General features: G+C 39.3%; 1 protein-coding gene across 1 annotated transcript in view; it reads left to right on the top strand.

The window, feature by feature from the left end:
• Positions 1-13808, top strand: part of cacna1eb (calcium channel, voltage-dependent, R type, alpha 1E subunit b) — a 372975-nt gene that overhangs the window by 216560 nt on the left and 142607 nt on the right. Inside the window, exons 9-13 of the mRNA XM_073871730.1 lie at positions 3304-3357; positions 3566-3646; positions 4654-4861; position 4959; positions 5639-5752. Of these exons, the coding sequence (XP_073727831.1) occupies positions 3304-3357; positions 3566-3646; positions 4654-4861; position 4959; positions 5639-5752 (458 nt within the window). The remainder of the gene's footprint in view (positions 1-3303; positions 3358-3565; positions 3647-4653; positions 4862-4958; positions 4960-5638; positions 5753-13808) is intronic.

Below are 13808 nucleotides of genomic sequence, written 5' to 3'. Positions count from 1 at the left end.
GTAGAAATCCCTGAAGGGCAGGAAAACCAATCCAGTAAAGGGCAATCCAGAAGAGTAATCCACATATACAGGAAATCGGTCAAGGCAGGCAGCAAACAATCAATATCCAAAGTAACAGGCACGGGTCAAAAACAGGAACAGGATAAACGCTTGGTAATGCAGCAGAGATATACATACATACAATACTTCGCCTTAGGGCTGAGTCAGATTTGGGCTTAAGTAGGAATAAACAGGAAATGATCAGAGTGAAGTGTGCTAAGACAAGATTTCAAAATAACAGACAGAATGGAACAGGGTATCAAAATAAAAGCCCTAAACACAAAACACAACACAAGACAAAACCCTTACACACTTAGCAGTCAGTCAACGAGTATATTAAATAAACAAGCACAGTTAAACTAAGAAAACACTTTGAAAAGAGTCAAGGAAACAGAAAAACAAGGTAACTTGGATAGAGAGCACACTTACTAGTACAGTGTTCACTGGATGACTAATTCATACCTGTCAACTTTTCAAAAACAAAAGTAAGATTTTGTCAGGGGTGATCAAAAGTATGCCGCACAGGCAGCCACACAAGTTGGGGGCTCAAATATCATAGAATTGGAATTAATTTGATGTTGTATCCTGCATTCTTGTGGTTTGTGGGGAGGGCCCAAAGCCATTGATAGGTGCAGCCTACTGGAGATGGAAAATATTGGATTACATTCTGTGAGGATGCATAGCTGAAGGTCCACCCCAAGGAAATTTTGGATTAAGTAGATGTGATTTCCTGCATTCTGGTGGATTTCTGGGTGACTACTAAAGATTACAACTTTGTTCAACATTATCAACCCCTCGTTGTCTTCTGGAGTGGTCCCCACCATCTTTAAAACTGCTGCGGTGATCTCTACACCTAAAAAAACAGGCCTAAACCAAGATGATCCAAACCACAAATGACCTCCGCATGGCAGCTGACTCTAGGCTTGTCAGCATCTTAATACTTCTCTTTGCTGCCTTGGATATGGTCTCTCGTTCCATTCTTCTCACTTGCCTCTCTGAACTCATTGGCCTCGTTGGTACTGCGTATTGTTGGTTTAAATCCTATCTCACCAACAGGCAACAATACACCACCCTAAAGGGCATTTGCTCCGATCTGGCGCCAGTCTTACACAACGTGCCACAGGGATCAGTGCTTGGCCTATTACTATTTAATCTACATGCTAACTCTTGGGATGATCATCCGGAAACATGGACTACATTTTCACTGCTTCACTGATGATACCCAGCTCTACATCAGTACTAACCATTCCACTCCTAGCTCTCCCACCACTGCCACTTATGAACTTCCTGTAGGACATAATGCACTGGCTTGTCAGTAACCTTCTCAAACTGAATAAAGACAACAGAACTCATGGTGTTTGCTCCCCGTCACATTTTTAAAAAGTTGATGATATCACACTGGATGTTGATGGCTGTTCAATCTCAGCATCTTTGCAAGTATGCAACCTGAGCGTCCTTATGGACTCTACTCTCTCCAACCAGCAACACATCAAAAACACTACTAAAATTGCCTTTTACTATCTTAGGAACTTGCTTGCTACACCAGCAATACCAGCTGAAACCAATCTCAGAGGCCAGCTAAAACCAGCTCACCAGTTTATGCTGGTCTTAGCTGGATTTTTCAGTAGGGGATTTTGTACATTCTGAGATAAAACGCACTGGTGAGCTCAGCAAACAAAAACAAAAAATCCTGGACGTCCATATAAGATAACAATGGTGGATGATCGCATTATCCTCTCCATGATTAAGAAAAACCCCTTTACAATGGCCAGACAAATGAAGAACACTCTACAGGAGGTAAAGGTGGAATTCAAAACAATAAAGAGAAGTTATAACAAGGAGAAATACAGAGGGTTCACCACAAGATACAAAAGCATCAAGAATAGGAAGGGGAGATTCAGCTCCTAAAAAAGTCAGACAATCTCTATAAAAGTCTTATTTAAAGAGATAAAACTAATATCAACCTGTATAAGACTAATGAGAACAAAAATGATGGAGAAGGCTAAGAACATCTTGGTTATTTGGTTACTGGTGTTTTTTGGTGATGTAATAGAAGACAGAAGCATTCAGATTAATTTTTCACTTCTCTGGATTTTGTAAAGGGGTATTTCTTCATCATGGAGAGGATACGGTGATTTTCCACCACTGTTATCCTATATAGATGTAGAGGATTTTTGTGTTGCTGAGTTCACCAGTGTGCTATTTTTTGTCAGATTGTTGATCTGGTCACTCTTAAAGTTCCTGCCATCACTCTAATGGATTTGTTGTGTTTTTGAAACCTAAATATGGTCTGTATCACTTGCATGGAGATCTCCCTGAAGCACATGATGTGGGATCAGAGCCACAGCTTCCAAATACAAATGCCACACTTAAAATCAACTCCAGACTTTTAACATCCTTCATTTACAGTATGAGGAAATTATTTGACAAATAGACAATACCTGTCCATAAAATAGCTTTTAAATCAACTGTTCCATGAAGTTTGACGTCTTTAAAAGGGGAAGCTACATATTAAACAGCTGTAATTCCTAAACCCTTCATCTACATAAAGCTGAGAGTGTGCCCTTTAAGACATATTCATTATATGACTGTAACCTGAATACATTTTAGTAAACAGCTAAAATAACACAAAATGTCCATCTGTTCCAATACTTATGGAGGGCACTATATATATATATCATCAAAACCACTGAGGTTTAATGACGTGGTTCCAGTTGCCATGTTTAAGTTGTGCTGTGTATACATAAGTTCCTTATTAAAAACTCTTTGTTTGACCTTGCTAAATAATGTAATCCATGATAGCAAGGTTTTACTGTCTTTGCCTAGGTATGGTGAAGAACTGAGTTCTTATTGTATACTACACCTACACTACTCTTTTCACATTTCACCCTCCACCCACCACCTAAACCCAGTGTTCAGGTGAACATGAGTGTGTTCTGTCTCCCACGCAGTGAAGGGTCAGAAGAAGGTGACAGTGATTCACTGACTGGAGTGTTTGCATATGCGCCTGTCTGTGCTCAGAATAGTTTATGTGCTCCACAGTATAGATCACTTTCAAGGCCTACAGATTGCATTTTTCTTTCCTGGTGTGACTTGTTTTCACTACCTCACTTATTAAATATAAATATACAGGATATTATTAAATTCTATTAAATTTTATTATATTTCAGTATGTGCCTGCAAAACAAAATGTTATGGTATGCTTCGATGATGAATTAAGTTATGAGTTTGTAATATCAACTTTTTTCTCTGTATTTTTTAAAGAGGAAGTAATGCTTGCAGAGGAAAACAAGAATTCTGGGAGATCGGCATTAGACGGTATACATTTAATTTTAAGAAAGTTGTCTTATTCTATCGTTAATTTCAGTTTTATTTATCAGTAATCAGTTTTCATCTTTGAAGATTATCCAGCCTATAAAAGCAACAACTATGTTTGGTCTTTACTTTTATAGCTATTTAAAATAACTTTGAAAGTTTTAAAAATATAATTTTTTGAGCAGTAATGATTCATCTTTTCTTTTTGTAGTATTGAAACGGGCAACTAGCAAGAAAAATGCCAGACGTCGAGGACCAGGAGAGGACAAATATTCTGAAATCTCAACAGTTGGTGAGTGATTGCAAATATCTTCTCTTTATTATGCATTTCAGGACTTTTTATTACTTTGCATTAAACATGCGTAATACAATACAAAGCTGCATTCTTTAAAATGTTCCTCTTTATCACAATCTCTGTTTGAAACATAAAATGACAGTTATTTAAATAATTATTTTCTGTATGTGTGTTGTGCTTCAGTACTGTGAAACTGATTTTTGTGAATGTACATTATACATCGACATGACAGAAAGTTAAAATAAAAGTTATATATCCAAAAGTAATAAATAATCAAAATAAGTAATATATTTGGTGAGTTCATTCTGACTACATGAAAACATAAACGTTTGAAAGCAATTTTAGTTTGAAAACTCAAGTTTAGCATAAACAGATCTAACTGCACACTTAGGTAAATGAAGGCATGGGTGCCCACATTCACTCCCTTATTGAGTGTTCTGGATCATTACGCATCCTTCCCTGATTCACTTTCTCTCTTCCACAATCATTGACATCATCACTCAATGAAAACACATTAATTAATCAAATAAAACTCATGCAAAATTCAATGCAGGAGGAAGGGGGTTAGTTGTATAGGTTGACATTTAGTTGCAAACATACATATGATCAATAGAATGTCTGTTAGGGATCATTACAATAAAGTGTTCACCACTATAAAGTAGACAGACAACCAATACTATAATGACTAGTAGATGATAAGTAGTTGTATAGCTATTTATTGATGGTAAAAGGGTCCAAATAAGCGGACTAAAGAAAGAAAGTGTTACCACATTTTCTTCGTGTCACCAAAAATTGACAAGCTCCTATTGAATTGAATAAGATAATGTCACTGCTGGTCATTGGCACTGTGAACGTTGGCTTGAGCATGTTTTTTTATGATCTTGAAACTTTATCATTTTTGTATTTTATCATTACTTTAACTGTTTTTAATTGGTGCATATGTAAAAATAAATATCAGTGATGTGAGTCTATGAATGATTTGTGTGTGTGTGTGTGTGTGTCAGGTGGTCCCCGACCAAGGGTTGGTATACGAACTCCAAGACGAGGACCTGCTGCTTACTTGCGCCGCAAGGAACGTATGCTGCGAATCTCTATTCGTCGCATGGTGAAAACAGACAGCTTCTATTGGATAGTCCTCAGCTTGGTTTTGCTTAACACCATCTGTGTTTCCATTGTTCATCACAACCAACCAGAATGGCTCACTATTATTCAGTGTAAGTAGACAAAATGTTCAATCATTAGTACTGCTTGTTTAGATAAATTGCTACTGCACAAAATTTGGGAATTTAAACCATATGCCATGTTATAGGGTCATGACACCCCTCCTCTTTCACCTCCAGTCTACCTTACTATCATTTGAAAAATGCAACTTAAATGGGCGTGGACGCTGTGAGAAGAAGGGTGAGGAGTGGGCAAATTTGTAAATTGCAAGCTACTGAGTTTGCTTGATTTTGCATGAATTTCTGAGATAGCAGATTTGCAAAATCCAATATTTCATATATTTTAAAGATATTTTGTAAATGTTCTTATCGTAAATATATCAGAATTTTACATTATAATATATTTAAAGTATGTATCGAAGTTGATTATTTTATCCTTAAATTAAATATACAGTTTGATGAATTCATTTTTTGGACATCCACTCCTGGGAGGATTGGGAACTGTCTTAAATGTTTTTCAAACTTAAAATTATGAATTTCAAATTGTTTTGGAAATAACCCTTCCCAGATTGATGGACAGCAACAATTGCTTCTCTAAGGCCTGGGACATACTAGACGATTTTCAAATCTTAACCAAATTTAAATCTATGGGAGAACACAGACATAAGGACAGTTTCAACCGATTTTTAACACAATAAACCTCAAAACGAACACACTAAACCAGTTCTGTAACAGGACCACTTTAGGGCAACCTAATACTTTACAACAAAGGCATTTGAAGTTGACTGCAACTGGTAAAGTTGATAACTTTTTAAAACCTTTTTTTCAGTATTATGCTGAATTTGTGTTTCTTGGACTATTTCTTGGTGAGATGTTTCTGAAAATGTATGGCCTTGGTTTTCGTCTCTATTTCCATTCATCCTTCAACTGCTTTGATTGTGGGGTAAGTTGTTCCAATTATATAATCCTTCTCAGTTCATGCAGTATTAAGTCAAATTCAGTTACAATTAACTTTTAATTATGCTTTAATTAAAAGGTTTAAAGAAAATTAAAAGGAGAGAGAGTGCGCTCTGTAAAATTTTCACCACTCCCTGATGTGTAAGCAATAAATTCACCTGCTAGAACTGAATAAACCGCTAGAGCTGATCTGAGTTCATGAACAGAGCAGAAGCCTATTATAGGATCATCATCTCACATGCTGTTACGGGAGAGGCAGGCAAGACAAGGTGCGAATCCAAATGCAGCTTGGGTTTATTTAAAAGGTAATCCAAAACACAGTCCATTAAACAGGCAGAAGGTCATACACAGATAATCCATTCATAAAACAAGGCAGGTAACACAAAGAAACACAGGCAAAACTCAGGGTAAAATTAACGACTGACAAACAGGTACTGAACAAGCAGAGTATATATACAAAATAATAACCAATCACAGAGCAGAAACAATGAGTTACTATCACAACACACAAGGGGTGAGGGGTGAGTCAATGAGTATCCATGGTGACAAACAAGGGAGTGGAGCAAACAATCAACACAGGGAGATACAGGGCAAACAGGAATACAAGTTTAACACAGGGACATGACACGTTACATAGCCCCCCTCAAAGGGGCGGCTTCCAGACACCCCACCAGTAAACAAAGTACATAAGTCCAGGTGGGAGTTGGAGCGGAGGCGAACCGGGGGAGGGACGGAGGGTCAGGACCATGTGGTGGTCAAGGACCAGGAAGCCAGGGTCGGAGCCGGCAGGGCAGGAAGCCAGGGCGGAGCAGGCAGGGCATGAAGCCAGGGCTGAGCGAGTTCACGGAGCTCGGGGATGGCCATCTTGGGCCAGGCAGAGAGTTCAGGGAGCTCGGGGATTGCCATCTTGGGCAGGACAGAGAGATAAAACAACTCAGGAGTGGCCATTTTGGCAATGGCAGAGAGTCTATGCGAGTCAGGCACTGCCATTTTGGCAAGGGCAGAGAGTCTATGCGAGTCGGGCACAGCCATTTTGGCAAGGGCAGAGAGTCTATGGAGCTTGGGAGCAACCATGTTGGCTGACCTACAGGACACAGGAAACTCAGGAGTAACCATCTCGGCCTTTACAGGAAACTCGGAAACAGGACAGAACATTCAGGAAACTCAGGTTCAGACCTTTCAGCCATGACGGGAAGTTCAGGAGACTCAGGCTCGGACCTTTCAGCCATGAAAGGAAGTGCAGAAGACTCAGGTTCGAACCTTTCAGCCATGACAGGAAGCGCAGGAGACTCAGGTTCATAGGCTTGAGAGACCTCTTGTGTATTAGAGGAGCAGAAAGCAGACCACACACACCACAGAGCCATGGTAAATACAGGGAGCACAGAAGACAAAGGATATACCTCGGGCACCATAGGTTCCACGGGTCTGGAGACCACTGTACTTGAGACCACCCCACTAGGAACACCAGCCGCTCGCACTGACACCAGTGGAGTGTCCACCAGACTCAAGACTAGCCGTCTGGTCTGGAAATTCACCAGAAACACTGTAGAGGCGGCCATCTTGTGAAATGGCTTGGGTGTGGCAGCAGCCATCTTGAGAATAGGTGCAGGCTTTGTAACAGCCATCTTGAGAACAGGTGAAGGCATGACGGCGGCCCTCTCAAAGACAGGGGCAGGGATGACAGTGGTGATCCCATGGACAGGTTCAGGCATAATGACAGCCATCTTGGGAACTGATACAGGCATGGCGGCGGCCATCTTGGGAACAGGGGTAGGAATGGCAGCCATCTTGGGCACAGGTGCAGGCATGGCAGCAGCCATCTTGTGAACAGGCTCGGGTGTGGTGACAGCCATCTTGGGAACAGATAGAGGTGTGAGTCTAGGACTAGGACTAGGACTAGGACGCGTTCAAAAATTGGTTCATAGTGATGTTACCAGTGACACAGAAGCTCCGAAGCGCTTGTCAAAAAAATGAACCGATTTTCATTGAAGCTTTGTATCGAAGCTTGATTTGTTCTGTCAAAATCACGTGACCAATGACGTCCGAAGCTTTGTTTCACACAAACCCACGTGACTGCTTCGTTATCTGATTCAAAGGTTTAAAATTGTGTGATGCGCGGCGCGCCCTCATGGGTTGTATTGGAGTACTGCATTACACGGAATCGATTACTGTATAGTGAGTTTATGATTATATATATATATATTTGACAGTAGTAAAAAGACTTTTCTGCACCACTTAATACCATGATTTTTTTTAATTGGTTCACACTTTGTACTTTTGAGACAAGGTCAATCCTTAATTTGTTATTTTTGTTTGGAGTTACCATTTGCATGAAATGGAACATGCTTTGGTCATGTATTTAATATATTGTTACATTTATTTATGAATCTATCCTTAATTTGTGAATCCATTAATTTTTGCTTTTATAATTAATACGTTTCAGCACTTTCAGCAGCAGATGTCCTCATCAAGCTTTTATTCGAAAAGCTTCGAGTAATTAACCTTTTTCTGATACAATTGGGTTGAAAGCTTCACTGCTTCAAGAAAGCTTCACTTTAAAAAGGCTTCATTTATTGTTGTGAGCGCTCGGTGGTGCCTCTCTTGTGCGCGCGTGCTCTCTCTCTCTGCGTGAAGCCCCTAGACAGCACCTCTCATACATGACACTGAGTGAAAGAATTAAAAGTTGGCTGTGTTTTCCATGCGGATTCCTCTGTGTACTTGCATTTTCACGTAAACGTCAGATGTTACTGGCAGAGAAGACGACTGATTTGAGTTTATCATGAAAGGTTAGCAGTGTTTTCCCACACACACTGGTTCTCTATGTGCTTGTGCGCGAGCTCTCTCTCTCCTATGCCCGCGCATGCCTTCTGTAGTAACTCTGTGTAATGGCAATTTTTTAATTTGCGCCGAATTGTCTGCGATGCCGCATTTATAAATCAAGATTTTAGTAACCTAGTAGTTAAAGTAACAGCTGGTTGGATTAAACACAAGGTTATTGGGTCATGTTTAGTCACTATTTTAATAGTCTTTGGGGTGGTTTCCTGGACAGAGATTAGCTTAAGCCAAAAAAAAGCCCTAAAAATAGTCGTTAGAGTAGTCGACTAATCGGAAAAATAATCGCTAGATTAGTCGACAGAAGAAATAGTCGTTAGTTGCAGCTCTAGTGACAAACAAGGAGGCGGAGCAGACAATCAACACAGGGAGATACAGGGCAAACAGGAATACAAGTTTAACACAGGTAGTGATAGGAGAAACGAAGCTTTTCGAAGCTTCAAATTAATTGAACCAATTGCTTCGAAAATTGATTCAGTTTTTTGAAGCAGTTCAAAACACCACACACGCTGGCGACCCCTGCTGGTCAAAATAGTGTAAAAGCAGATCGTCGCTGCCCGATGAAACTCACGTATGTCCAAAACAGTTACTTTTCAGGAAGTGAAAAAAACACAGTATATCAAAAGCAGTTGAATGCAGCGTTGTCATACTTGGTACGGCATCTTTACATGTAACCATATTCTTGCCAGTGTCATGATATAATCCACATTTGACCAAAATTGAGTTTAAATGGACATACGTGCATATTTTACAGTAACTGTGGTCGATACGCGCTCTTCCAATCATTAATTAGAATGCCCAAGTCGAGTTTCATATTGACAGATGAATACGCTCAGTTTATTAAATAGCCTACGTCTTAGTTAAATATGCTTACTTTATTTATTATTAATTATAAATGTATTAAATGTCTCTTGCAAGCTATGAAGGGACAATGAATCAATACACTGACATGGTAATGCTAGACAGCAGGGGCGTCATTTGTGATGAAAAGTGGTGGGGACAAAAGATCTGATAAAAAACATTATTGCAGGAGGGGAAAAATATTGAATAACGGCACATGTTGTCTTTATGCAAAGTTACAGATTCCAAAGTATACAATCCCACAAGTTATAGTCTCCAACTGAAATCTCTTTTCTTGGACCCTTGTATACGGTGCATTCCTCTGCAGCCCCCCAAAGAAAATTTATGACAAATTTGTTCTAAAACGTACAAAACAGATTAAAGTATACAAAGTAGTGCTAATAGTTAGTATTTTTTAGGTTTGATTACACAGAATTCATGATATACTAATGTATTTTATAAAATGTCATTAAACTGGGGCCCCCCTGGCACCATCTTATGGACCCCCTGGGGGCCCAGGCCCCCAGTTTGAGAACCACTGGACTACAAAAAACACGTGGATTGTACAGTAGGCAATAGTCTACTTCCACAGCGGTTGACATGGACACGATGAACACGCTTATTAGCTTACTTCACATTACCCCACATTAGATTAATATTCCAATACTCAGGCATGTGATTGGCTAAGGACAAAAAACCCGGAAAATACATTGAGACCCCCCCCCCCCGAAACACACACACGCCAATCAAACTGGTGGCGGATCTATACGGATAGTAAAGCAGGACCCAAAACAACTTATTTGAACAAAAAAACACATTTTAATTTATTTTACAGCTAGATGTGCAACATGCAACTTTTTTGTACAGTATGACACATAACAACTTATTTGGTGGATGTGTAACAGTGGGAATCAAAAGCAAGTGTCTTGTCCACTGCTCCATCACCACCTCTCTCCATAACAACAACCATGACAAAAAAATATGTTTTAACTTATTTTTGTTTTACATTTTTACCCAACTTTAACAGCTAAATGTGCAACATGCAAATGTTCATGTCAAAAGAAGGCCTATTTTGCAGACATCCATATAAAATGTAGGCAATGGCTTATAAAGAACAAATAAATCTTACAAAGATTTTTTCCATATCCACTTAGGTTTCTCAGCTTGCACTCTAGCATTTCTGTGATCCAGGTAATGTTAGCTTTGCATTAAAAAAATGGTTATCATTGGCATGGCTACTTTTAATTTTATACTTTAAGTACATTTCCAAGCCTGTACTTTAAAACTTTTACTTGAGTAAAGAAGTTAAATCAGTACTTCTACTTTTACCAGAGTATTTTTAATACAAATATCTGTAAAAATCTGCTACACAGGACCTTTAGTTATAATAAAGTGTCTTAAAGGTCTCTTTTTCTAATTTTAGACCCTGTAGATGAGTAACTTTGTTAGCTGTTAAACATAAACAATAGAAGATTGACACTAATAAATAAAAGTAATTGTACAAAAAAGTACAGGTGCTATTTATTTTAATCAAACTGGTCAACCTTAAAACTTTAAAAACACGAAACCTTTGAAACAAACCATGATACAGAGGCCGTTTCTCAATCCTAAAGCTGCAACCTTCCGGAGGTCGCATTTCTTAGTTGCATACGTCATCAAGACTCATCAAGATTCACAATATTAACAATTATAAAGTTTACTATTATTCTTAGTTAATCGTAAATTGTTGTAATATGTTTATGACTTCTGAATGTAACGCTCAGTTAGGTTAAACCTAGTCTCAGCCTCAGGCGTGACGCCCACAGACTGTTGGCTAAACGTCTGATGTTTTTGTACACTTTTCTGGAAACCCTGTTAGAATGTCAAAGTCGTTTTTTGATTGGTTAAAATAAACCAGATTTCCAGGACACACGAGTGTCGCGATTAGTTTCGGTCGCTAGAAAACAAAGCTCTGACGTTCCATGTAGGAAAAGAAACAGTCGTGTTCACGTGGATAATAATGACCAGTTATCATGATCAGCTAAACATTAGATTCACAAAAATATGCAAAGTTCGCGGCATAGACTCTCCAAAAGACATCCAAGAGTTTTGCTTGAGGCAGTTAGTGGAGTCAAAAAGTTTGGTTCTCCTGAATTGCTTGTAGGTGTTAAAAAGTGAAGAGATATGCTTCAAACAGATGTTTAACGGGAGCGTCTCATTGGTGTAGCGGTTGATGAAGTGCACACCGTTGTTCTATGGTGAGTAATGTTGTTTATTTAGATAGAATGTTGTTTTGCTATTTGGTTGGCTGGTTATTTCAATAACTGACTTGTTGCCAGCTGGCTCGTTATTGTGGGGAGTCCGAAACGTGACGCTAGACAAAACAAACTGTGATTGGTTGTTTGAAATGTCGGTCAAACAGCTCGTGGGCGGGCTTTGTCCAGAAAAAGCAGCGAAAAACACCAGACCTGAGACTAGGTTAAACCAGGCTCGATGACGTATGCAGCCTGCATATGAGACCTCCGGAGGCTGCAGCCTTTCGATTGAGAAACGTTCAATCTCCTTGCCTTTTTTCGGAATCAATATTGTTGCATCGTCCTTCTCCCAGTCGCCACCAGGATTTTCTGCAATGGCACTCGTTTTTCCTCTCATTTCTGTGAAAATTGCCGCTCCAATGGCGATTGTGGTTCCGTCCCGGGTTGCCTTGGTGACGGCTGTGAGATGCCCCCCTCCCCCCTATTTTTTATTACACATATCTGCATGATTCACGTAGGTCACATTTTCAGGTCGGAAAATCCGGAATTCCGGATTAATCCGGAAAAATCACATCCCTGAATACTGCATGCATTATTAGATGTAAACATAATGTAAGGGTGAATTTTAAACCTTTCTATTTTCCCCATCAGATTTACTGTCTGTTAATGAAGAAAAAGATATAATGGTAACTGCAGTGACTTTCGTTAAAGTTGTTTAGGAAATGTAAACTCCATTATAAACCTTGAACTTACTTCAAATAGCAGAACTCAACACAAAAAGAACTTTTTTGACAAAAGTAATTTATTTAAAAGTAAATATGCTAACATTTAACTTTTAATGTAATATTAATGTAACCCTTGTCACCACCTGCTCGTAATAGATGAGTATCTGATACAAAATGTAATTAAATATTAGCCCATTAGAATTAGTTTCAGTCTACATGTGGTGAAAGACACATCTCATTGTACATTAAACAGTCTAGGGTAGTGTTATGATTCTCACTTACGGTATTCACTCGAATGAGGGGCGCAGGGAAATACACGGTTAATCACGGTATAATAGCACCACTATTACCTTTAAACTTAGTATATACAATAATAAACATATGCAATGTACATCCAGCAATAAACAATGTACACACTGTAATTTAGTTTAACTTTAACCTTGTATTATAGAACACAGGATATGAAGCATTTGGTATGAAAAACAAGAAAGAGAAAGTAAACAATAATAAAACCCCCAGGTAAAACAATGTGTATGGAAACCTATCAGTGCACTTTTACCGTTCTATAAGCAAGCTTGCATATAGGTTTGTTGGCGCGCACATCGTAGGAGCTCTGGAAATCGGTTCTCCCTTGTGAAGATAAGAAACAAAATCCTACAGCATCCGTAGGCAACTCAAACTGTGTCGTTTAACTCTCCATCAACGTTGAACCCTCTGCAGTGTTGATAAGCATCTGGCGACAGTTCTGCGATCCTCTCCCGAATGATATCTTTTCATCCGGCAAGCAGGCTGGCATGTCTCGGTCCCCTTGCATGAGTTAAGAGTAAGAAAAACCCCGCAAACTCAACTAGGGATGCACCGAATTCAGTTTTTTTTGGGTTCGGCCGAATACCAAATCCACTGTTTAAGATTCGTCCGAAACCGAATACTGAATCCTACTCGCATCCTTATTCTATTAACACAGTAAAACACATTAATGAAGTAAACAACGTCCACAGCAGTGTATTTTTCATTTTATTTAATTTTAACTGTACATTATGCCAGGATGACAAGTTGGAAAAACTATTTTGACAATTACCATAAGCCTATGCATAATGAAAGCGATGCGCTGCAACACGCTCGTTTTTCCAGTAAGCAAGCAGCTCCGCGCTGAAAACCGGCGATGGGCGCCGAGAGTTCAAAAATATTCAACTTTGAGTGAGAAGCTCCGCTCGTCAATGTCAGTTTTCACACTGCTGTCCAATTACAGTGGAGGAGGGCCGGGACATTACCACAGCAACCAACCGGGTCACAGCTGAAGCATCACAGCTACCAAGCGCTCGGCTGAAAAACAGCTGTCATTTGGCGTCCTCAAGGCGTTTTCAGCCGTGTTTAAAAGTTTTGGTGTGTCCAGTCCCTAAGGCTCACCGAA

The sequence above is a fragment of the Misgurnus anguillicaudatus genome, chromosome 2 (assembly GCF_027580225.2).
Source record: "Misgurnus anguillicaudatus chromosome 2, ASM2758022v2, whole genome shotgun sequence".
NCBI lineage: Eukaryota > Metazoa > Chordata > Actinopteri > Cypriniformes > Cobitidae > Misgurnus > Misgurnus anguillicaudatus.
This window is presented reverse-complemented; position numbering and strand designations above follow the sequence as displayed.